The 24,674-nt window shown below is 37.9% G+C and overlaps 1 protein-coding gene across 2 annotated transcripts in view; it reads right to left on the bottom strand.

The window, feature by feature from the left end:
* PKN2 (protein kinase N2) overlaps nt 1-24,674 on the bottom strand; it is a 54,256-nt gene that overhangs the window by 3,244 nt on the left and 26,338 nt on the right. Inside the window, exons 1-19 of one of the 2 annotated variants that reach the window (XM_068141205.1) lie at nt 19,602-19,613; nt 19,323-19,474; nt 14,909-15,026; nt 13,144-13,289; nt 12,820-13,033; nt 9,950-10,132; nt 9,561-9,670; nt 7,638-7,781; nt 7,423-7,498; nt 6,920-7,094; nt 6,550-6,679; nt 6,000-6,136; nt 5,815-5,890; nt 5,636-5,727; nt 4,493-4,669; nt 3,652-3,714; nt 3,474-3,550; nt 1,420-1,562; nt 8-115 (exon numbers count right to left, since the gene is read on the bottom strand). In XM_068141205.1, the coding sequence (XP_067997306.1) occupies nt 8-115; nt 1,420-1,562; nt 3,474-3,550; nt 3,652-3,714; nt 4,493-4,669; nt 5,636-5,727; nt 5,815-5,890; nt 6,000-6,136; nt 6,550-6,679; nt 6,920-7,094; nt 7,423-7,498; nt 7,638-7,781; nt 9,561-9,670; nt 9,950-10,132; nt 12,820-13,033; nt 13,144-13,289; nt 14,909-15,026; nt 19,323-19,412 (2,259 nt within the window). In that variant the 5' untranslated portion in view covers nt 19,413-19,474; nt 19,602-19,613. Of the gene's footprint in view, nt 1-7; nt 116-1,419; nt 1,563-3,473; nt 3,551-3,651; nt 3,715-4,492; nt 4,670-5,635; nt 5,728-5,814; nt 5,891-5,999; nt 6,137-6,549; nt 6,680-6,919; nt 7,095-7,422; nt 7,499-7,637; nt 7,782-9,560; nt 9,671-9,949; nt 10,133-12,819; nt 13,034-13,143; nt 13,290-14,908; nt 15,027-19,322; nt 19,475-19,601; nt 19,614-24,674 lie in introns of those variants that run through there. The other variant, XM_068141204.1, reaches the window with a different exon arrangement.

The raw sequence follows: 24,674 nt of genomic DNA, 5'->3' as shown, positions 1-24,674 counted from the left end.
TTCTCACCCGTCTCATTATGGAGATGGCTTCTGTAGACAGAAATCGTGGATATCTTACTTCATCATTTACAATACTGTCAAACACCTCTTCTTCATCATCTCCAGGGAAGGGAGACTAATGAAAGTAATGAAAAAATATGGTTAAACAGGCTTTGAAATCACACAGGCAGTCTGGAACTAGGCACCCTGAGAAGTCTTCCTTTACACACAAACTCTTCCATAAGGAAGAGTGAAAAGTAAGGCAAGTTGGTATTTTCCCTTAATTCTTACTGAGAGACTACGCTTTAAAAATGTGCTTTTACAAGTAGAGACAAACACCTCAAACTGGGATCTCCTTTAAACTCTGACATAAGATATACAGGGAATGCGGAAAGTATCTGTCAAGTCATCTTCAGGAGAGCTGCCACTCACAAGTAACATGGTCTAGACTAATTAGTAATTAGTTTTTGTAGTATCTTGAGCATGTTACAGCTCAAGGGTTTTCAGACTGTTTGAAGGTGGCCTGACAGATACAGGGAACCCCCTGCAAGCTTTTTATCCTTCTTTACCTGAGAGGAAGTGGAAGAAAAGTGAATGATATACTATATACTAATTTATGTTCATGTAAATACTGAAGTCCCAGAACCACAAAATGAGCCAATCTCTGGTTTTCATTTAGTTTTTGGCATGCAAGCCATCCCTCTGCTACTTGGGAGATGCTGGAAGAGAATGGACCAGGAAGAAAGCAATGGACACAAATAATTGCTCCATAGGAATTTACTTATACCAGCTCATTTCCATGAACTGAGGTGTTCTGTTTAATGCAGCTGTAGCTCACATGGTAAACATCTTTGTGTTTGGCGTAATCTTCCTCTGCTATCTAGTTTTATGTATTAAAGGAGTTTATCTTCTCCCCAAAAGCATTTGAAAGCAGAAGACTGCTATAGCTGTATGCATCCAAATTTGACAATAACAGATGTGTGCTGGAAACTGAGCTCCCCCAAACCAGATGTGCTGTATTCTTGCTTACAGGCACTGATACTCATGTGCCATTACTGTAATTTAAGGCAGAATGATGTAAGTAAAAAAAACAAACCCACAAACCAAACAAAAATCTAGAGGTTAAGTCTTGGAGCAGCTACAACTCATTCAGTTCCACAACTGCTGATGGCAATTCAAGCTCATAGCATGACTTACCGACCTCTACAGCATCACAGGAGCTAGTGTCAGGTAAGTAACTGCTCAAATCTAAACATTCTTTCTTGATGAAAGCCATGAAGATGTTCACTCAATCCAGGCAGGCCTATACCTACTGTTTCCCCAAATATTGATGCAACTGTGACGGGTAGGGCATTCTAAATGTTGACAGGCTGCTATTGTGAATTTTGTAACCTTCTGAACATATATTGATATCATGACTTGTATTTTACTGGAACTTACCTCACCCACAAGCATCTCATAGATAAGTACACCAAGACCCCACCAGTCTACAGCTCTTGTATAGGAAGTTTCTGTCAGCACCTCTGGAGCCAGAAATTCTGGTGTGCCACAGAACGTGCTTGTTCTGTCTCCAAATCCCATTCCTGAAAAGTTACAGTTAGTGAACAGCAAGCAGTATTTTTTGCCACTCTACAACCTAGTCTCACAACAGACAAAACCTCCCTCTAGGGCAGCTTCAGCTGGTATTCTAGTTTCAAGGCCTGTTCTGAAACTCAGGCCAATGAGGTAACACATTCCCCTACTCTTCTTTCTGATGTCTGTTTTCCATGTGTGCCTCAGTGTCACTTTTTCTGTCCTTAGCTACATGCAATGGTCCACATTAAGCTTCCAGTAACACCTGTCACTCAGTTATCATTGCTTGGAAAGCCACAATCTTATGCTCTATTTCTGCTTGCTAGTAGGGGAAAATGTGGTGCACATTTGGCCTTCTTGGTGGCCAAGAAGGCCAATGGCATCCTGGCCTGCATCAAGAATAGTGTGGCCAGCAGGAGCAGGGAAATCATTGTGCCCCTGTACTCGGCACTGGTTAGGCCACGCCTTGAGTACTGTGTCCAGTTCTGGGCCCCTCAGTTTAAAAAGGACATCAAAACACTTGAACATGTCCAGAGAAGGGCAACAAGGCTGGTGAGAGGCCTTGAGCACAAGCCCTATGAGGAGAGGCTGAGGGAGCTGGGATTGTTTAGCCTGGAGAAGAGGAGGCTCAGGGGAGACCTCATTGCCCTCTACAACTACCTGAAGGGAGGTTGTAGCCAGGAGGGGGTTGGTCTCTTCTCCCAGGCAACCAGCACCAGAACAAGAGGACACAGTCTCAAGCTGCACCAGGAGAAGTTTAGGCTCGAGGTGAGGAGAAAGTTCTTCACTGAGAGAATCATTCGCCATTGGAATGGGCTGCCCAGGGAGGTGGTGGAGTCACCATCCCTGAATGTGTTCAAGAGAGGACTGGACGTGGCACTCAGTGCCATGGTCTAGTCATGAAGTGATAGGTTGCACTTGATGATCTTTGAGGTCTCTTCCAACCTTGGTGATACTGTGATACAAGTCAAACATGCCTACCCTGGATACTTCTGCAGTGGCAAAACAGTTAAGTAAAATGTGGAATGTAGTGAAACAGCTTGGAGCAAAATAGGCCCTGTGCAAAACTGGCACAGTCTGGGACATAAGCACCACAAGGACTGATGTGACAGAAGTGGAGGTGTTGCAGAAAGCTCAAGAAATTAATTTATTGTAGTAAGTAAACCAAAGAGCTTTCCTTGTCCTTGTTTCCTTTTGTTATTTATGGAATTGTTTGTAGCTAAAGTCACAAAACTTGCCCTAGGATATTAAAGACAACAGTAATGTTTGAACACCAACTGAATTCCCTCTAAGGCTATCAAACAGAAAAAGGTATAGTGGACAGACTATAGAAATTGGAGAAGGAAATGGACCCTTTCTAATCTTATGGCCCAGCTGGGGGGATATTTCAGTTGCTACTGCTATTTTATGTCCTACTTGAAAAGTAGTTGCCAGTTATGAGATGCTTGAAAGTAAATTTCTAACATCTAAGCTTTCCTTTTGACATGTCTCTATTTTAGCTATTAGCATACTTTGCATGTCATTTCTGTATAGAAGTGTGATTATTTCAGCGTTAAAAAAACAGATAATGCCTTTGTAAAAAAGTAAGAGTGACTCATGGATAATGGTACTTGATTTAGTTGTTCAGAATGAGGAACACCTAATGCTTGTTCTGCTTGTTGGAAAATGCAGCTTAATAAGCACAGGTATGATGAACTAAAGATCAGGTGATGCTCACAACCAAAAAAACCCCAAAAGGCTATGCTCATATGCTTGTCTTATTTCCTCCTATCTCTGTACTTGTACAATCAGAGATGGATTTTTTCACTCAAATGATACAGGATAAGTATACACTGTACTTGTTTAGCAGTTTAGAAGTCTCAAGGAACAGTCAAGAGTAACACTATGAAACTGCCCTAGAAAGACAACTCAAGGGCCATTACCTTCTTTGCAAAGACCAAAGTCGGCAATTTTCACGAAGCCTTCTGTGTCCAGCAATAAGTTATCCAACTTCAAATCCCTAAATGAACAATTGAGAAAAACATTGCATCACTGATGTTTCCTAGTACTGTTCAGAAGAGCTGAAATTCATCTGTTGGAAAGGGTTCAGGCACTACTTACCTATATACTATTTTGTGTTCATGTAGATACTGAAGTCCCAGAACCACACACGCAGCATAGAATCTGTTGAAAAAGTGAAGATTTCAATGGATGTTAGTCTTGCTTTGCAGAATGTGAAGTCCACGATTGCTGATCTTTTTATCAATCACCTCCTGAAGATTACAGATAGTTTCTTTCCTCAGGTATAGATTAGTTTTATACAAGGTCAGAATTTTGAAGCTAGATGGCAAGAACACCTAAACTTGCAGCTTTCAAGCTGTAGAATGTTCACCTGGCCTGGAGGATAAGTTTTCTGTAGTGTCCACTGCCATGACATTGAAAGAGTTCTAGGGTTTTGTTTTTCATCCTTGTCTGCCATTTTAACTTTTCATTAAGCTTTTTCATTTAATCTTAAATAAGTAAGAGCATTATACACATTGCATCATTGTATGTCATTTTGAGGTGTCATTTGGGGGTGTTCAGGAGGAGACTTGATGGGGTGCTTGGTACCATGGTTTAGTTGTTTAGTGGGGGTGGATTGGTTGATGGGTTGGACGCGATGATCTTGAAGGTCTCTTCCAACCTGGTCTGGTCTGGTCTGGTCTATTCTATTTTATTCTATTCTATTCTATTCCCATTCCATTCCATTCTAATTCAGCCTAGGTTTGGGCACATTAAACCTGCATGTGTCTCTGTCTCTTTCTGACACAAAAAAATCTGTTGGAGTCTCTGACTTTTAAAACCTTGAACAGTATTTATTCAAATGACAGAATGCAGAGGCACGTGGTGATAAACATCTTAGTTCTCAGCCTCCAAAAAAAATGCCCTTCACTGAATGCCACAAAAAGGGATGGGTACTCACACTGCTCTTGGTTCAGAGAAGACATCGGTATGAATGTGCATCATCAGATCCCCACCAGCAGCATATTCCATTACAAAGCAAACATGATCTTTGGTTTGGAAACAAGCAAAGAGGTTCACCAGGAAGGGATGTCTTACACTATTCACAGTTTCAAATATTCGCTTTTCACACATCAAGCTGCAAACAGAAAGTCATTAAAAATTTAAAGATGAATCCTGAACCATGACTTTTCAACTCTCAGAAGCTATGGGTAATTTATACATTATGTTTCCCCCTCTGTTCCTCAGGATAAGTTAATAACATTTTGTTTCAAGAGAGGAGTAGCTTTCACAAACAAAAAAAGGAAACCTAGCAGTCCATGAGAATTCTACCCTGTCAATTTTCCTCCCAAATATTCAGACCTGCATTAAGGATGCTGCATAGATACCTTGCAATATTAGCTTCAATCCTCTTATGCATCATATACAATTAAAATAAAAAGTGGAAAAGCAGTAACAATATTACAGACAACTATCTATAGGAATGGCACATTACCTCTCTTGAGGCCAACTGGTTAATTTTTATCTTAAGTGAATACAGTCACCATTAAACAGCCATTAAAGGACCTTTTTACATGAAAACCACAGAGTTTTGTAACTGCCACTTCACTTCCAAGCAAAGAAAAATCTGAGTTTGGGGCCAAAAAAGATTAAACCCCCAAAACAGTGGAGTATACACAGGACTTAAAGGAAAATATGATGGACAAAGTACAACAGTATGTTACAGGCTGAGAAATACCATTGTAGACGTTTCTGAGAGCAAAGAAAACAGTCACTGCCCTCCTGAAATGCAATGGAAGTCTACAGAGTAATTAGAACAAGTAATTGCAAGAGAACTTAAGGGAGAAGCAGGATCAGCTTTAAGTCAGAACTGTAGTACAGACACGCTAAGAAGGGCACTAAACCAAATTATTGCTCTTGGACTACACTGCTCCCTTCTTGCCCCAGAAGAAAGACACTGTCTGCAGCAGCCAGCTAAGGAGGCAGATGACAACTTGTTTTGCTCTTTCAGTGAATTTTACTACTGCTTGGTAAAGCTTACAGTTGTGCAGAAAGCAAGCATAACAGATTTATGGAATCTGTGCATTGTATTTTATAGACTGACCTGTCTACTTCATCACGAGCCACAATATCTCCTTTCTTTAAGGCTTTAATAGCAAACATCTCGTTTGTGTTTTTGTACTCTGCCAACAGCACCTGAAACAGAAGATAAGCAATTCATCTAAGAGCTACATCTACTTCTTGATACAGCCTTGACATTTGACACGCTCTTTAGACATCTACCTTTCCGAAATGTCCTCTGCCCAGTACAGCACAACATCGGAAATCCTTCAAACTGAACTGAAATCTTTGTTGTGATCTATGTGAAAAAAACCAAAAAACAAAGCAAAAACAAAACCCACAGTAAAAAATTCTTGGTAGTTTAAGAAATATTACTCAAATCAACAGCACAACCACTGCATTTTTACCTTCTATCTTCAGACTCTCGGGTGTTGCTGTATTTTACGTCTGAATGGGGACTATCGTGCTCACAAATTATTTCAGGCTGGAGTTTTGGGACAATACTATTTCTGCCATTTTCAAAATCAAAAGTTGTTACTTCATCCTGTGAAGAAAAAGTCTGAGGCTTTAAAACTGATTGCAAAGGCAAACGAATGCAGAAAGTTGACTACAAGCACGTGAAGTTCTTAACCCAAGAATTATCTAAGGCAAAACGGATAATTTGAGGTGATGCAGATAAGCAAAGCTTTTAACCTGTTGCTTCCATCACTCTGCTCTTTGTTAATAAAGCCATTTTTTCCTGAATGGCCTAATGATTTTGTGGTTTTGTTTCTTTCTGTGGTGAAACCAATGATACGGAGAATGAAACATACCAACCATGGAAACAGTTTCCCACCCCTGAGACAATTGTGTATGTGTAAGTTAAGAGAGCATATGCTGAAAAATCAGGCAAGAAATCCATCATACAGATACAAACATTACAACCTTGTTAAACTGTATAGCCTGAAAGTTACTTGCCTGAGATGGTATGTCAGGAGCCTTTATCTCTGAGGAAGACTCAGATATCTCCCCAAGGGAAGATGCACGGGGTGGAGCTGGTGGAGGCTCAGGTTCATGTTCAAAGTCCAATTTGGCTACAGGAGAGTCACTGGCAATAAAAATAACTCCTCAGTGTATAGCAGAGACTATTTTAATAGTATGAAAACCAATTTAAAACTGCACATTATGTAGATTTCTCCTAAAGCAAGTCTTGTGTGTGCAGATCTGTTCAAAATCAAAACACTGAAGGCCTGTACTGTTGCAGAATAAACATTATGTGCACTGAAGCATAAGCAGCTCACCGTGACACTTGCTCTTAAAAGTGCTGAAAACCTTAGGTATCACCTACCTGGCTGGCAGCGTGAGTTCAGGAATGTGCGCATCAACCACTGGCCCAGTAGCAGTCACTGATGCTTGAGGGCTGAAGGTGCCAGAATGATTTACTGTAGGAATAGCTCTTCTTACCAGCCTTCCCCAAGTGGCAATATTAATATTCATTTGAGGAGCTCTGAGAAATGTTTTGCCTATGGATATTATGGGGAAAAAAAATAAAATAGAGTGCAAGTAATTTCCTTACTTATTACCAAAAGCTATAATTAAACGAGAATCATATTAATCAATTTATACTTTATGAAGAACAAACTCTATTGGTCATATTCCTTAGCAATTCCTAATTATTCACTCTTAAATGCTAATGCATATTAAGGAATTCTAAAGCAAAACAGTTCTAAGTGCAATGCTAAACCCTTCATTATCAACAGCTTTATTCATAGGCAAATACTAGGTCTGCATAGAAAATGTCAACAGATTTGTGCCATTTTTAAGCTTTGTATGTTTATATTAAGCAGTCACCTTGCTGTTTTGAAAAAATTTTCTTCTGCCTCTGGAGTTTTGGTCTTCTTTCAATAACTGGATTAAAAAATGTAACCTGCAGTTCAAATAATATGTGTTATAATTCAAGTTTCAGAACAAAAGACATTCTTACAAGCTCAAGAAAAACTTCTTAACGTTATTCTGCAATACAACACTCGCAAGTCTGCTCAAGTGCTTCAAAGAAACACCCTTACCTCTGCAAACAGAGTGCCCTGTGGTTCAAGATAGAGACACATGCCATGACGTTGGTTATCCAGGAAATCTTCCAGCCTCAGAAACTTGACTGCACACAAAGATCTCCAGTCACGCCAATACACTGAGATTTCTAATTCACGTGACTACGACCAGAAACACACACACAGGAAATTACTTATTAGTATTGTTCTGCAAGAGTTACCTCTGCACAATAATAAGATCTGTCAGCTTAAGGTTCAAGATGCAGAGCTGTTAAAAAGAGTGCCAGGGCTACCTAGCCATACTGAGCAAACTCTCCCTAGGATGGTGGTTGTGTTTTGCTTCAGCTCTGATGTGATCACCAGTGTCCAAATAAAAGTGTTCAAGTATAGAATTCTCTTAAGGAGAGAGTCACAGTCAGTAGCCTTTTTGAGTCAAGCAACAGTGCTAGTTCAAGCTATTTTAGCTAAAGCTCTGACAATTTACCTGTTCAGAAACCTCAGCCTTACTAGTTTACCATGTTACTCGCAACCCTCAACTGTATTATTTCAGCTGCATAGTGACATTTTAGTGCCCACATACAAATCACGATGCAGACCTTTCTGTATCTCTAGAAATACATACAGGTTTTATGACATGGTTGTGAAGAAGGGCCAAAATCTTTAACAGGAACTACTGCTATACTCTGTCAGTGGAGTGTCTTACATGCTTGTTAGAAATGTGAAGAATCCTGCAATACCATTTAACAGCAGCATTTTACGTCACTAAGTTCAGTGAGTGCCGTTTAATTCTAGGACAATGCATCAATTTACTGTCTTTAAGTGATAGCTGTAGGTTTTAAAAGAAACCAGAGTTGAGAAGAAGCAACAGATTAAAAACCAAACAAACAAAGGGATGGGGTTTGGGATGTGCATTTCAAATATGGGAAGATGCATTGTTCTGCCCAGCAGAAGGACCTTTTGCGGCACCAAAAAGCATCTATTAGCAAGTTCTTAACTAGTGAAGATGACAGATACCGTCTGGTAGGAGCAGCCACTTTGACTATTTCTAGTCTTGATGTGAGAATAATGAAGGCCTTAGTACACCACAGTTGCCACTGTTGTTCTCACTACTCCTAAGCAGAACCTGAATTTCTCTACCCACAGGTCTAAAACTGCTTCCTTCCTAGATGGACGGAATCTAGTCTGGGGCTCAGAAGGGTGGGGCTCCGTGGGGAGAGAGCAAAAACAGGAAGGTGGCTTTTTTTTTTCTCTGTGTGTGTGTGTGTGTTCTCATTTGTTTTAAATATATGCTGGAGATGACATTTAGTCTCCTAAAATGTAACAATTTTTTTCCAGTTTATTTAAAATATTGATGGAAAAAAAGGCAAGAATCCTTGTACCTTAAAATTCTGTGACTATCAGGTACCTAAAATGCAAATACTTGATTAAACCTATGTAACATAAAATCCCTTCAAAAGGTGGCAGGAAAGAAATATTTGATTATATAATTTTAGTATTTCCATCTTCCAAGTCACATTTAAAGTTCTAGGAAAAAAACAGTTAATTTATTTACTGTTGAATGAATTGATCAGCTTCACATGAGAACACGCAGAAGCACTGTGAAAGTTGTATGAAATAGCTTTACCAAATTAGCCAAATTGTATCTGATATTATAATTTTTCGATAAATAATGAGAAGAGGACCCTAATAAAAATTTAAGCAGGTGAAAAAAGATGAAAAGTGTTAAATCTTGGATTATTATGTCAGTTTGTAGGCCAGCAAAGGTAAAATCTCTAGAATGCCAACTGAGCGTAACAGCTTAACCCCAGGGAGCTCATTCTGTTAAGGATGAGAATTCTTCCACATATGAAATTCAAACATAATCACAACAGAAAAAAAAAAAGAAAGAAGAAAGAAAAAAAAGGTAACATGAAATGAATCTGCACAAGACTGCATTTTTACCCTGTCTAGTTCCAGTGTAAATTTCTGATCCCATGACTGATTTGAAATAGGTTTCCAGCTAGTCTGACCAGCCACAGTGTTATCCAGCTTCAGTACAGCACAGACTTCATCTGTAAGTAAAGTACACAAACTCAGCTTAAATCTTTAAGAGGATTTTCCACAAACAAAAAAAATCTTCAGTAAGTTGGCCTTAAAAATGTAATCTCATATTTAATTGGTTCTTATGGGCCTAACAGTGCGGGTTTGTTTTTGTTTCTTTTTATCTTGAGCAGCCGATGAAGAAACACATATGGTTAAAGCTTCAAATCTATGCAGTATTTTAAATTACAGAACACAGCATGGACATAAAAATGTAAATAAAAGATATGAATAAGAGAAGTATACTGAACTGGACAAGTCATCAGTTTTCAGAAGGTTCCTACTGCTCCCAGTTTTACTTTTACTGGTTCTCATGAAAGTTGATCTGGCTTCATTTGGACTCCAACCAGGTAGCGTAATGGACGTGGTTTTTGATCGACCAGGGACGTTTTCCAAAATATCTTGGCAGCCCATTAGTCTAACTTCCAGGGTACCTAGAGCAAGACAGACAATGATTTTTCAGGGATTTCTGTTCTTAAGTAAACAATGTGAATGATTACCAATCGATTCATGGCAATAGCTCACACTGCGACCCCCGCAAGGTATTAACATAAATATCAGATGACATTGAAAGACAGACGCAAGACAGAAAAATACACTGCAAAAACACCCCATTAGAAGTCAGATACGTGAGACTCAAGGAGCAACAGTTCACCAAAATAGCACAGAATGTAAGTTTCTGTTCCATGTGTCAGAATTTTGTTTTCATTGCTTGAGAATCAAACTGTCTGGGTTGAAATGGTAAGAAATGTCACTTTTGAAGATGAAAAATATCAAGTTTCTTATTAAAAAGACGGATCTAGCTGATGAGACAATAACCATTTCTCATGAGTTTTATATAACCAATGGATACATTGCTTTGGTAATTGAAACAAACACTGACTATTGAGACCACAAATTTGTTTAGGGTACATTCAGAGATATCATTTGCCTGCTGTGTCCTTGAAGTCAAACTTGAGTCAGTACATAATTTAAAATCATTTCATTGTTCTAACTTAACAGAATTTGGATTTATTTTAAAGCTGATACAAGAAACTCCTCTTCAAATCTTCTACTTTAACCAAATGAGATATAGAGGCTGCTGTTCTAATTTAAGAGTTTCCTCCAGCAGCACAGAAACATCCAGATACCACAGATGGTTACAAGAATGGTAAGTTCACCTCATCCTGTACTTGATAGCATCTGTAAAACTGCAACACTACTTAACACTAACAAAATTAACCATTAGAAGTGGTGAAACCAGCCTGTTCATAATCATACTGTCTGATAGAAATGTAGCTCCTGAGAAAAATGTACTTAACTGTGAAACTTAAGAGTACTCTTTTGTAATAGAAGCTTAAGTCAGACTTGACCTAAAAATGGTCTGGCAACATTATAGGGCACAGAACAGACACCAAGAACCTAGTCTGAGAAGAAATTCCATCCTGTAGGGAACCAACAGCTCTAAGTGACAGCTAAGCATTAGGCTATGAAGACAAAGAGATGCTATTGGCTCCTGAAACAGGTTAAAAGAATACTTAATTCCCAAACTCAAGCATGCTTAGCAAAAAAATGAAGAAATGAAAAGGCAGAAAGGCTATAATTTTGTAAAAGGCATGGATGCTTATCAGAAAGTTCTGCTGATACACTTTAAAAAGTATGACAGTAGCAGTGATCTAGTTTTCACAAAATGTTAGAGGCAGACACAAAGTCACAGTTTGAATCTAGATCAACACAAAAGCTTTGTGTAGCCAATATGAAAGTGAAACTGGTAATTACTTCACAAGCATGTAGCTCTGTTTTGATAACTCCTATCAGAAACTGTTCATATGTGTCAGTAAATCACAGCTTAAGAGGAATTATTTGTCCCTATAATGTATCCTGTATTACAGGAAAAAAGCTATTTTAAAGCCAAGGCATGATACAGAATTGTGCCCACAGTCACTGGTCATTTGAGATTCCATTAGAAGAGAAGTTACCCTCCACCATTCTGCAACTTTACAAGGGCCCTCGGCTGAAGTCCTGAATGCTTTTTACCCTTTGCTATTTGTCTTACTGAACCAAAACGGTAGACAAGAAAACTAACTCCATTATACTACTGCAACTCGACAGAAAAGTTCCTCTTTTTGTTTTAATACACAACCCCACACTACTTCAAAATACAATTCTGGTTTTAGTTATATGTATATAGTTAAAAAGAACATTTGAATTACAGATGGTTTTTGTAGTAAACTTAGTCTGTTAAAGTTGGTTTAATGAGTTAAATGTTTTAGGAAACAAAACAAACCCCCAAACCTATCTGTACTAGTAATTCTTATTAAACAAATCTAGTAAACCAACATACCTCCAAGCAGTCAGGAGTATTTGTTTTATCTGTTAAAAACACTGAGAAGCAAATATTTAAGAGCTTTGTTAAAGTATGCCTCATCTCTTGAAACAGTTCCAATGAAGGACAACAATTTCAGGTGTACTATGAGAAGATCCTAAGCCTTATACTCATGTATAAATGCACTGTTTTCTCACAGCAGGCTAAGTTTCTAAAAACAAAATAAAACCAGGAACTTTCATGTTTAATTGCAAGGAAAGCAATTCACACCAGTAAGGAGAGGCTTCAATATACTTCCATGCACCTTTGTCAAGATCTCCTTGTTTGTTTTAGCTATGCAATGCATGTTTTGGTAGCATAGATCTCACCTTCTAGGAAGCCAGTGTGATCCAGTGGGTAAAACAGGGACTGGGAGAAAAGCTAGGGGCCTATCTCCAGCTCTGCCATTAACTTGTTGTATGACAAGGGCAAGTCACTTAACCCTTTTGCATCTCAGTTTCCCCATCTGTAAAATGGGGACAATGGTACTTACCTACCTTTTAATGCACTTGACAATCTAAAGATGAATGCTAATAATATTTAGTTCCCTAGTCACCTAACTTGAGGCCAGAACTTGACTTTTTCCACAGGATTACAGAAGTCACGTAAATCAGAGAAACTTATCTGCATTTTTTGGGTGCACAGACACTTGGTAATTCTAAATGCCTTTGTCTAGGAAGAGAACAACAATTAAATATGTCCAGAAAGAAAGAAAGTTGGCATTAAAGACTTGTTTTAAACCATTTAACAGAATAAGCAAAGCTCCATAAATCATACCTGTTAAAGCTGCTGGCTTGGACAGTGTACTGTACTGGTTTTGAGTAGATATTACACTTTGACGAGGACTTAATGTGGGTGAAGAGACCAATGAAAGCTCCTCTATAATAATACTGCTCTTGGGATGGTTTTTAGGAAGTTCATTCAATCTCTGTTCCAGTGAATACCTCAAGAGGTCCAACTTCTGGCTTGATTCATTAAATCTTGCTTGTGCCTTTTTAAAAATAAAATAACAAATGTGAAAGATACATTTATTTCCCCCCCCCCCCCCCCTTGAAAGAATGTTTAAAGTAAATAATCAGAAACTGTAAGGGTGTAAATTACTTCTGAAAGTGCCTTCCTGTCGGTAACTTTCCCAGATCCAAGTAATTTCATCACATTTTTTGCACCTTCTGCTACAGCATACTCTATCCTAAAATGATGCCGTAGTTCTTCCATTCGGAGCTCAAGAGGGCTTATCACAGGTTTTGCTGCAAAGAGATATAAACAAGCAATCTTCACTGAAGACCATTCCCATGTTCAGTTTCTTCAGTATCAACCCTTCCCCCATATAAACAGAGGAGGATAGAAAAGAAGGAGAAAAACACAAATAAAAAAGAGTGAACGATGTAAATTTGGTGGTACAAAAAGAAGCTTGAAGTACATCATAAAAGCAACAGTGAAATGTTAAGCATCTGCATTTGAAGGAAGAAATCACTGATCAGGGCCTCAATCCAATGAACACATCCTGCTCACTGAAGGGCTGTAATTGCCAGAGGATGCAAGAAAAAGAGCATGTCTTCAGGGCAGTTAAGTCACAAAAGCCAAATCTCCCAGATATCTTTCAGCTGTCAAGGAGGTATTGAGGCTTCCACATTTCTGAACCATGCTCTGTGGATTCATCTTTCAAACTACTCTTTAGCTAAGCAGGTCCCCAATTGGTTTCTTATAATTCTCCTGCTTCACATGAAATCCCAGGGAATCTGGCCTCTGCCAGCACAGAGAATGCAAGAGGCCCCATACATTCATTGCCTTCTCCAAATGGTTTGAGTTAACTATTCTAATGTCCACTTCTTACAGTGTTTAGATTTCCTAAACAGAATTGGAAAGTTTCCTGGATGTGTTCCTTTCCATTTAAAGCTCTAAGAGCACAAGAAATATGAAAAGGCATTTTTAAAGCCTGTTCAAGCTTGAACATTTTTCTGTTTCTTTTGAACAAATGAAATATACAGCCCATGTGCTAAGATGGTGTTAAAAAAAAAAAGTCAGAAGTACTGTAAGTGTAAAAGCAAACAAAGAAAATCCACCCCCACCCCACAAAACAAAACACACACAAGTTTTTCATTATCTAGGGTATATCCAGGGCCTAATTACAAGCATCACTACACAACTTTAGTACTCAGAAATGCATACAAATAAGGTTCAAGACTTAGAGATGTACCAATATGCCCACAATTCCATAGTACCCTCGCACCATTATAGCTCAAGGGTATTTATGTACCTGGTTAAGGATTTCCAAAGAAATGCATGTTTAAAACTACTTCTGAAATGCAGGATGGGTATTTCAAGTCAGGTTGTTTCAAAACCACTGATTTTTGGTTGTTTTTAAAATAGTTGTTTACTGCTCAGTCTAGACTAAATACCCATAAAGACAACAAAACTTCACCTCCACCTGTGCTCCCGTTAGTAATAGTCAGGTCAATTTGTTTAAGTATGACGAGCAGGCTTGGCACCTGTGTCAGGTGTTCTTTTTTTTAGGATAATAAAAAGATTGTATGCTTTAAAAAAAATTACTAGTTATTGTTAAGACAAAAGAAAGCATAAATGGAGGAAAAATGAAGATAAAGCAAAAATGGACTGCATAGAGTATAAAAAAGATGATGAAGAGAGACTGTATTTTTTCTTCATGAAGCTCATGATATTTTGCTTCAAGTTAGATATATTTGGCTTTCAAACACACTCCCTGGGTGTGTCTGCCTAGTCTGCAATTATTTTCGGTCCATGAAGCTTTATCTAACCTTCCTATTAGAAGTTTACTACAATGCATATGGGTACATATCTACGTGGCATTCTAACAGTAACAATTTCTATTTCCTTTCTACTCCATCACCATTATCAAAGGCCAACTCATTGGTCTGGACTGCCTGAAGAATCTGCATCCTTATAACTTCTATTTTTGTCTTGCTGTCCTGGAGCATCTGCTGAGCTGTGGCAAGAAGTTTTCGATCCTATTAAAAGAAACGAACCAGTAAGTGAAAATTGTAAACTTTCATGGAGCAAACCAAACTGAAAACTTCAAAACACACATGCTTTAGGAACAAGAACTGAATCTGTGTGGTTCATTTGGTATAGCAAATCAACTAACTACATTAGAATATTACTGGAAACTAAGTTAGGACATAGGCATGTTCTGATTAGACTATAAGCCACTTCCATGGAAACTACGTCTGTTTAAAGCTGAATAAAGGAGGCACGATCTAGCAACATTACATGTGTAAATTAATGTGTTGTCAGCTGATACTAAAGAAAGGACAAGATATTAAGTGCAAAATACCTCCAATCTCTGTGCAATGACTCAGATTTACTGCAAGTATGACAAGACCTCTATTAATAAACATATTTGTTAGTCTAAGTTCACATAAAAATCATTGTACCAATTTACATGAGCTGATTTTCAATCCTGAAACTGGAAACATGAAGTCAGCCTACGTAGCACGTTACAAAAAAGCCTGCAGCACGTTTTTCTGAGCAAATTGAAGCTGAAGTTTTTTGCATTAATAAATACACAACAGATGAGGGTTACTTCATTACCTATTTCATCAGTGACTCAAAGTATAATCCTTTCCATCTAGCTATACTGAGGATGCTTACAAAGTAACTCAGAATACCATTTCATGGTCGAGAGTGTAGCCAGCCAGCCAGATGTTTCTCAGGTATACCATTTTCTGTCCTCCAGCTACTGGAGTTCTGACTTACAATGGATTATCAAACGTTCTTCATGTGGAACTGTCCATGTGCTTCTAAGGCTGCTGCATGGCTCACTCTGTATATTCTGTCAATTACCAGATAACTTAAAGGTGATCCGACTTGCAGCAGGAACAAAAGAAAACCGGGCATAAGAAAGCTTAAGGCAGTCTATTTGTCTTGTCTATGCTCTACCAATCAATCACAGTAGTCAGTGTAGATGGGTATCACACTTGGTATTGCTTAAAGGGTATTTTAGTTAACTCATTTTGCAGCCACTCTATAACCTCATAAATAAGTTACTTTCCCATGGACATGGTTTATAATTCTATTTTTAATTTTATAATGTAGCTATCACTTATTTAAAAAGTTCTTCTTCCCCTCAACACAAGAGCTGCAGTGTAGCACAGATACTAAGAGCTAGACAAACTGGCAGCATGAATATACTGTGAGAAAAATCAGCATGTTGAGAAGAGAGTTGTTTACCTTTATAGAGCTCCTTGTGCCTAATATATTACTCACTTGGATATTTTAATGCTGCCCCATGTTCTGCAGGGTAGATGAATCAATTTATACACATAAAAAGGTTTTGCTTTTATGGGGAGAAATTGCGCTCCCTCTGCATACCATAAACCCTCAAGTTCTGGGACTAAGTTTTAGTATTAATTGACATTTTAGAGATACCACTAGGTTTCTTACTTTAAGATTCTGTGTTAGCTATTCAATTATTTAATGAATACACTGAATTTCCTAAATAATTGCCTTCTTAAATGTCAATTTTTGAAATAACTACTGCCTGTGAAGAGTATAGGATCTAAGCAGCAGATTACAAGAATAGTGTATTAAAGCTCATCCATGCATCGCTCTGATCCGTAAGGATCTCATTTTTGATCTTGCTGCTCTTGATTGTCCCTCGTATCCTCTTACTGCAATCAATTTGTTTGCTCCAGGGCAACATCAGCCCTTCAATGTGTAGAACGGAGGTACCTCAGGATTACAGAGATATCCTCATGTTTTCAAGAGACAGAAAATCCCATCTTGAGAATCAAAATGAATGTGTTACACTCAGCAGCTCTTTTAGTGTTGGAGGCTGAATATGAAGCATTTCGGGGCATCCCCTGAGCACAAGAGAACTGACAGTGCCTGTAAAACTTGTCTGCAAAGCTGTCATGGGATCTTAGAGAACCCACACCAGTCCAAGGAAAGATGATCAATATCTCAAAAACAGTCTTCAGTCTGAATAGGTTAAACTGAATGCTGCTGAAGCAAGTAGAGGGAAGTAGAAAGGGAAAAGCTTCCCATGAGATGATGAGTTTTATTACTACTAACAGACTGCTTTTTAATTTTTATGGAACAATGACCTCCCTCCATTAAATTTAGGCCTGAAAACAATACAAATTTGAAATTAGATCATATAGGTTACTTGAATACAGGTGACAAAAGCACTGGGCTTGGATTCAAACTGGAAAATCTGTGCCCCTTCTGCCCGCTTCATCCTGACACTTGAGTTGGTTTTAAGCACTAATTTAAAAAAACCCAACCACAATCACCATGCTCAAGCCTACATTTTACACCTGCAGCATTAACTCAGTACTGAGCACTAAGAATATAAGAGAAGGAATACGCACCATTCCTGTCCTGTTTGTTGAAGCAGCTGGCAGTGGTTTTGTGTTTTCCAGCTTGCTCTCCCCAGCTGGGATACTACATACACTCAATCTGGTAGGCTGATTTAAGCATTTACTGATTGCAAATACAAGATTCAATCATCAATTTTAATTACAAGCCTCAGTCACAAAGCAAGCCAGAATTTATCCTTTCTATCTAGTCTGATCAAAGCCTGCTAATAATGTTTAATATTATAGCGTGACTGTTTAGGTAAGTTTTTTCAAGCTGTTATAAGGTTACTTACCAAGGGCTTATATAAGGAACCTAACTAATGTATGTCTTTTGATCCATTTAGGTCAGCTGATTATTATTTTAAAATGTCCCTAATGTTAAGTACATGGCCCCAGAGGATACAGACTCCAAGGTTTCCAAGAGCTGAGGGACTGTGCTGCACAGACAGCATTCCCAGGCCCTTAGTCACAAGGTGCACTTCAAATATTCCTTCCATCTGCTCCAGGCTAGTAGGTTGCAGGTCACCTTTAGATAGGGCTACCAAAGTACCAGCTGGTTCACCAGATGTTCTGCTAGGACAGAATGAGCATGACGATACCTACAGTCCATGAAGTCTAAACTAATTCTTCTGGGACTGAGCAGCATTTGCTGTATTTTTTTTCAAGGTAGAAGTAAGCAATGCACTAGGCAGGTACAAAGTAATCTGCCTCTCCACTAGTTCCTCACAGAAATTCCTAAAGCAGAAACACAAAGTTCCTTTCCAACACTTCCTGGTTAGTATCAGTTTTAAGGGGGAATCAATTGAATTTACAGATGTATACTCGTCAAAGCAAACACTGCTTTTTAATCAGGTCACTGATGTAGCTAGGTGTTGGCTCAGTCAGTTAAAAACTTAGAACATGTCAATTTAGCTTACTATTGTCTGGACACTGAAACATCTAGCCAAACTACTACATAGGTATTTGTAACATCTACACTTGGTGTTTCCTCTTGCTTTGGAAATTAATCTCCTTCCTTAATGATTTAGTAAAAGTAAATGTAAAGAACAGGTAATGAGTGACTAATGAAGAGTAAAGGTGCAGGTATGCAGAAAATCCCTCCCTTTTTTCCCTCATTTGACAATTGTAATTCCCTTATACTCCTCAAATATTAGCGTGGGGGGTGTTCTTGGGTTTTGTTGTTACTGCTTTTTGTTTGGTTGTTTTTCTGTCAAACCCATTTAGGGTTTAGTACACGCTTTCTCCCCTACCTTCTTAGAGAATTTCTGGTTCTGTGAAGACTGCGTGAGCTGGTGCTTAGAAATTCAGATCTAGAAGTAAGTGTGGCTTTATTTTTAATTTTAGTTTAATGCTACCTCTAGAATGCCACACTTCTATAGAAAATAATATTTTAATGTGTATTTTATGTGCATGTATACTAATGCAGGTTACAACACTATCAGAATATTACACACATCTTATTAAAATAAGTATTGGACACAAAGACAACTTAGGTGACCATTTCAGAAGCATATTCTGTAATGCTACATATTTTGGACAATTATCATGCCTATTACAACTTCAATCTCATGCTGGTTTTTGTTTGTTTGGTTTTTTCTGTGCAGAAAAACATCAGATAGCAGTCAGTGTTATACCAAGCTTTGCTGCTAAGTGAATCACGCATAATCAAAGATTACTCGATGTGCTAAATTTAGTAAGCCGGATTTGTTATTTAGGTTGAACTGCATGTGAACAAACTGATGAAACAATCACTTGAGGGAGTATCAAACCACAACAAAACATAGTAATAGTAATTTGTAGTGGATTTGACATGTAACTATTTAACAAAATATACCCCACACTTAAACTACTGAAGTTGCACGCTGTTTATACATTGTACACCCACACCACAGCAATATAGGAATCCAGTCATTTCACAGTCTTTTAAGCATTCCAAAGCCTTACCTTTGAAGAACCGTTTGAGTACATCTGTATCATATTTTCTGCTCCCTGTTTTACCTTCAGTTCTATATCCAATTGCTTCTTTAAGGCCATCAATCTGTTGTTAGTAGGAAAACGAGGATCGCTATTTGGAGTATCAGGAGTTCTAGGACAATCTGCGAATTAAAGGTAAAATGTAATATGTGCAGAAAAGAAAAGATGAAGCCCCCAAACCTCTCCCCTGCAAAACACCCTAAACTCTACTCTTTTGTTATAGGCTAAACAAAAGCTGGGACATCATACTTGAGACTGACTTCTCCCATCCAGGGCTACTTTGTAGCAGCGCTGCAAATGCGTCTTAACATGAAAAGCCTCACGAAAGCCCAGTGACTCCTACACATGTCCTAATTCACATGAATCACTTCCGGGAGCGGTAAAATAGGCAGGTTTGCAGCTAGCTTATTTTAGTTTCAAAGGAGATTTATTTCTTCTGGAATGTCTTGAGTCAATTAAAAATGCAGGTTTTCAATAACTTTTTTTTTCCCCCCTTCTTTTCACTCTTGATTTTAAATCTAAGTGTTTGAAACCCAAACAAACTTGGGCAATAATATTAAATACCAATAGACATGGGCTAAATACAGGTATTAAATAGGTCCTCATGAATTCTAGAGTGATCACTGCAGACATTTCATGACAATATTGAGAACAGATAAACTGAGCCTTTTTCTTAGTCTTAAAGATGAATGATTTTTGCTCTGGAATCACAACAAAATCCTGGGATAACTGGATATATAGCCAGAGAGGCTATTGATCAGTTGTGATCTGTGGGAAGGATAAAGCTTTTTTTGTTCAATTGTATTCCTGTGCTTAGATCTTCATCTTGCTGGACTAATTTAATGGAATGCAAGTTAGTTTTATCAAACTATACAGTAAAATTCTTTAATTTTTCTATCCTGCTCCTGAAAAAAAAAATCTATTGATCATTGGTCAATTATTCAGCTTCTGCAACATGAACTGTTGTCGAACTGCAAATAAGCAGTCACTAGACCATTGCCTCGTACTTAACCATCTTCAGCACACCTATCCTTTTAGCTACCTGGCCTTCCTACAATCCCAATGGCTTATCTTTCCATTTTATCTGTAGCAGAGGAAAATTCATGTTCACTCCAATTGGATTTTTCGCTGTTGAGTTCTTCTACCTTAGCAATTGATACGAGTACCTTCTCTATGGACAAATGACATTATCTGGTCTCCTGAAAAATAATATTTACCTGATACCAGCACTACAGGCTTTATTTACAACCTTAATTAATTTTCCTTGAACTAAAACTATGATGATAGATTAAGCTCCAGATTTTTTATTATAAATAACAATAGTTCCTTATTTATATATTTGCTGCTTATAAATCATATGTAGAATCCAGAAAGAAGATATGAATACATAAATAATAGTTCTTTATTTATTATTCCTCAGTTTAAAAACACAGGCATTGTAGTCACATACTAATTATTAATTATGAAGTATCATAGGGAGGTGATGTTTTATCTGCCAGTTCATATTTCTTCTGTAAATTCTGATAATGATTTTGGAAAATTGCATAAATTTTATTTTCAAGTTTGCTATGTAATATCCTCCCAAACTGTGATCTTTGCTGAGGCTACAGACAGATTTAATGCAAGGAGAATTTTAAGTTCTTCTGCTGTTAATTCACTCTTTGCTTCAAGCCACTTTTAAGACTTTACTGCGTCCTCAATACTTAAAAGGTAGTACAGAAAATAGTTGTGTGTTTTATTCATTGTCTCCTCAATGTTTTGGCATGGATGCTCTGTGAAACTGCATTTGAACAGCTTTACCTTAAATCTGTTATTAATAAAACAAAGATTAACAACATGCTTTCCTCCTCTCACTTATGTCCTCACATTCAACTAATCCTCACCTAAAAATCTATTCAAAATTAGAACACGAAACTTGAAAGTCACAGCATCAAGTCTTCTTGTAAAGCAGATTAATCATAGAAATGAATATTTACCAACTTCAGATTTATGATCTAGGTGTTTACCACTCAAGATTCTGCCCTCTGATGATCCCTGGGAAGACTGTGGGGCTCCTGAAGTCTGTTTTCACAGCTTTTAAAGATGCACACAAGCAGTCTTCCTTTGCATTAAAGCAACACTCAAGTTGCAAGTCAAGGACTAATTAAAGATACCACGGTTCAGGTTGCCCAGGGAGCTGTTATTATCTCCCTTTGCATGTCTGCACTGTGATGGTGTAACCACATCACTTTCCTGTGGGTCATCTCAGGAGTTGGTCTGTACTTATGGACTTAAACTACCCTGTACCATTTAGTTTAAACAGTTCTACTATATGCTTTATTAGTAAGTAGCAGCAAAGGAAACTTTTCTACACTATGGACTAATTGCTAGGAAGAAGTAATTTTCTGTCTTTAGGCATAATAGCTGCTGTAAACTCCCAAACAGAGCAACATGGTTTCTTAAAGATTATTTTTCTTTTTTTAAGAAAGAAAGAAAAGGGAAGGGAAAAAGTTTACCAACAGCTTTTCCAAGTGCCTTCTTCCCCTCAACCCCACGACAGCCTGAGGCAGCTTGTTACTGAAGAACTCAAATTGAAGTTTTAAATCAACCAGACAAACTGGTCCTGTTATGGAAAGTGCTGACAATCTTAGCAGTAGCACTACAACCTACATCTGTGTTAGCTGTTTCCCTTTCTCTATGATGTCTACTGAGGCTGTCATCACTTTGGTGTGGCTAGTTCTCTCTCACCTAATTTGCGTAAAGCACAATACAGAGGGGCTCAATTCTTGTCTGGGGACATTAAATCATCTTCACAACACAAATAAGTGATAAATTAATCCAGATGATCACAATCGATGGGATTTACATAGATGGCTGAAGTTAAAAGAAGTGAAAAATACATACCAAACTACTATTTCACTCAGGTAGGTAAGCAGGACTGGGGAAAATGATTCTCTAGTTTGTCACATTTGTTGGTCAGTAGGGACAGTATGGGACTTGCCATTTTAAATGCATTCCAGTCCATCTTTACAGAGCACAGGAAGAGCTTTGATGGGGTATGGATTAGTGTCCCTAGGTATTTTCTTCTTGACAATGAACATCAAATAAAGTAACAGATGTATTCTAAGTGAACTTCAAGTAACTAGCATGCTAGTTTTGCTGAGCTATGACTTTTGTAGCCTAACACTACTAAGTTTTGTGTGGCTTGTTAGCACACCTCCAGGCTGCTGGAAAAGCTGGTGTTTCCCCAGCACCTTCAGTGTCCTGTTTTCATGACAATATACTCTGATGAATTAAAATAAGTTACTAATGGTAGTTTAACAGATGCCATTTTATTAAATATCTGGATTGCACCAGGACAATGGTGATTTTCAGTCTGAAATGTTTATTTTAAGTGTGATCTTTAATCTTCCAGAAACAACTTCTGCTTTGAGTCTTTGCTCATCAGCAAAAACTTTTTGCTTCTGAACTGCCTTTTACCAGCACTTCTGTCTAAATTATATTTATTAGTGACAACACTCTAGTCTTCTGAGACTGGTGCTCATTACTTTGGGAACTCTTCCCCACATGCTAGGTACACTATTTCTTCAGTAAGCTCAGTGTGCAATCTAGGATTCCATGTAACTTTCTGAAGTTGGGTTCCCAGATGGTACCGCAACATGCTGCTAAACTACTCAATTAACAGCAAATGCCCTTTGGTAAATAGTTAATTTTAATCTCATCTAGGGATTGCAGTTAGCCTCATCAGTGTCATATCCAGCAGAAATACTTGTGATGCATGTTGAAGAATTGCTGGAGGAGGAAATAAAGAGGCATCATCGGGCTTTTCTCAGGGAGTCAGATGATTATATCAGCACTTGTACAAAGTCATCAGTAAGACCAAGGCAGCAGCAGACATTATTGAATTGAAAATGAATTGAAGCTCAAGAATTTCCACAAAGTCAGTGCAGGACATTGTTTCCCAAACAATACCATGAAATTCCTACGGATGCCTCGTCGATGGAATCTGTTGTCTAAAAAGTCCTAGCCTCTACCAGCTTGGCTGTCACCTCTACCAATTTGCGGTAATTAGTCTGACAAATTAACCTAGTAATTTGTAGGGACAAAGAAATTCCCCAGACAGTTTCTTTTGCTCCCCTTTCAGCTAGTCATAATCTTACACAATGTAATTTAATTTTCTTTGAGATCCCTACTACCAAACTTGATGTGGACAGCTTAGAATCTAGGTTACATGAATGGAATAAGACACCTGAGCTTGTCTTTTTGATTTCATGTTCTCCATGTTTCATCCAGTATCCTCAGCACCTTCAAAGCTTTTTCTATCATCTCACCTCCCTAACCACCTTTACTTCAGCTCTATGGAACAGATTAATTTCCTAATTTATACATATTCCACGTGTCAGCTCTATGCCTAATTAAATCAGTGACTTGCTCTAGATAGGCTATTTCAATCTTACACCTCACTGAGTCATATTAAAAATCATGATATCTACTCCTACTTTTTATACACATGAAAAGAATATTAAATTTAATCTGTGCAACTGTGTAGAAGTAAGTTTTCAAGATAAAAGATTTCTTTGTTTCTAAGACTGAAGGAATTATCCCCACGTTCTCCATTAAAATAAAGCTCTCATTTTCAGCAGTAATGGTCACTGGGCTTGTCCCACTCAATTTTATATTGTTGCATTCTGCTTCACTTTGAAGTGCTGGCTTACAACTTTTAAAATTCCATGCCCTAGTATGACTAACACAGTGCATGATAAGGGCATACTTGGGTACAAAGTCCCACTTCTAAAACAATTCTAGATTCCTCAGCAACCTCATAATGTAAGGTAAACTTAGGTTATGCCACAAGTTGTTTCTGATTCATACATCCTTTGCCAGCTCTACCCTTATATTCAGTATTACAGATTTTTGGCAAAGTGCACTTTTTATTTAAGGTTTAATACCAATTCTTCAAAAATTCTTGAAAACAATTTCTCATGGCATTATGACACTGAAAGCTTTAAGTTCTAGGTAAGCCACCATCAAAAGAGTCTTTCCTTGCTTGAAATGTTATTAAAACAGTTTTCTACAGTAAATTAATTTACACTACATTTAATGGTTTTAACATGTATTGATTACAGTGTGCTGATAACAGAGAAGTTACAATACAAATTGGTGGTTTGTTCAAAAAAAGCAATATAAGTCACTGCTTGATACCATAAGCAACAGTAGGAGGCACAACAGCTTGCACACACTTTACAGGTTTAAATCTGGAGCACTTTATAAAGATATGTTCACACCCACTTTTCAGATACAGGAACAAGGAAAGAGTACATTACTTTTCCAAGTTACCACAAT

This window comes from Melanerpes formicivorus, unplaced genomic scaffold (genome assembly GCF_026170545.1).
Source record: "Melanerpes formicivorus ecotype bairdi unplaced genomic scaffold, bMelFor1.0.p_v2 SCAF_7, whole genome shotgun sequence".
Taxonomy (NCBI): domain Eukaryota; kingdom Metazoa; phylum Chordata; class Aves; order Piciformes; family Picidae; genus Melanerpes; species Melanerpes formicivorus.
The sequence above is the reverse complement of the archived record's forward strand: the minus strand, read 5'-3'. Positions and strand labels throughout refer to the sequence as shown.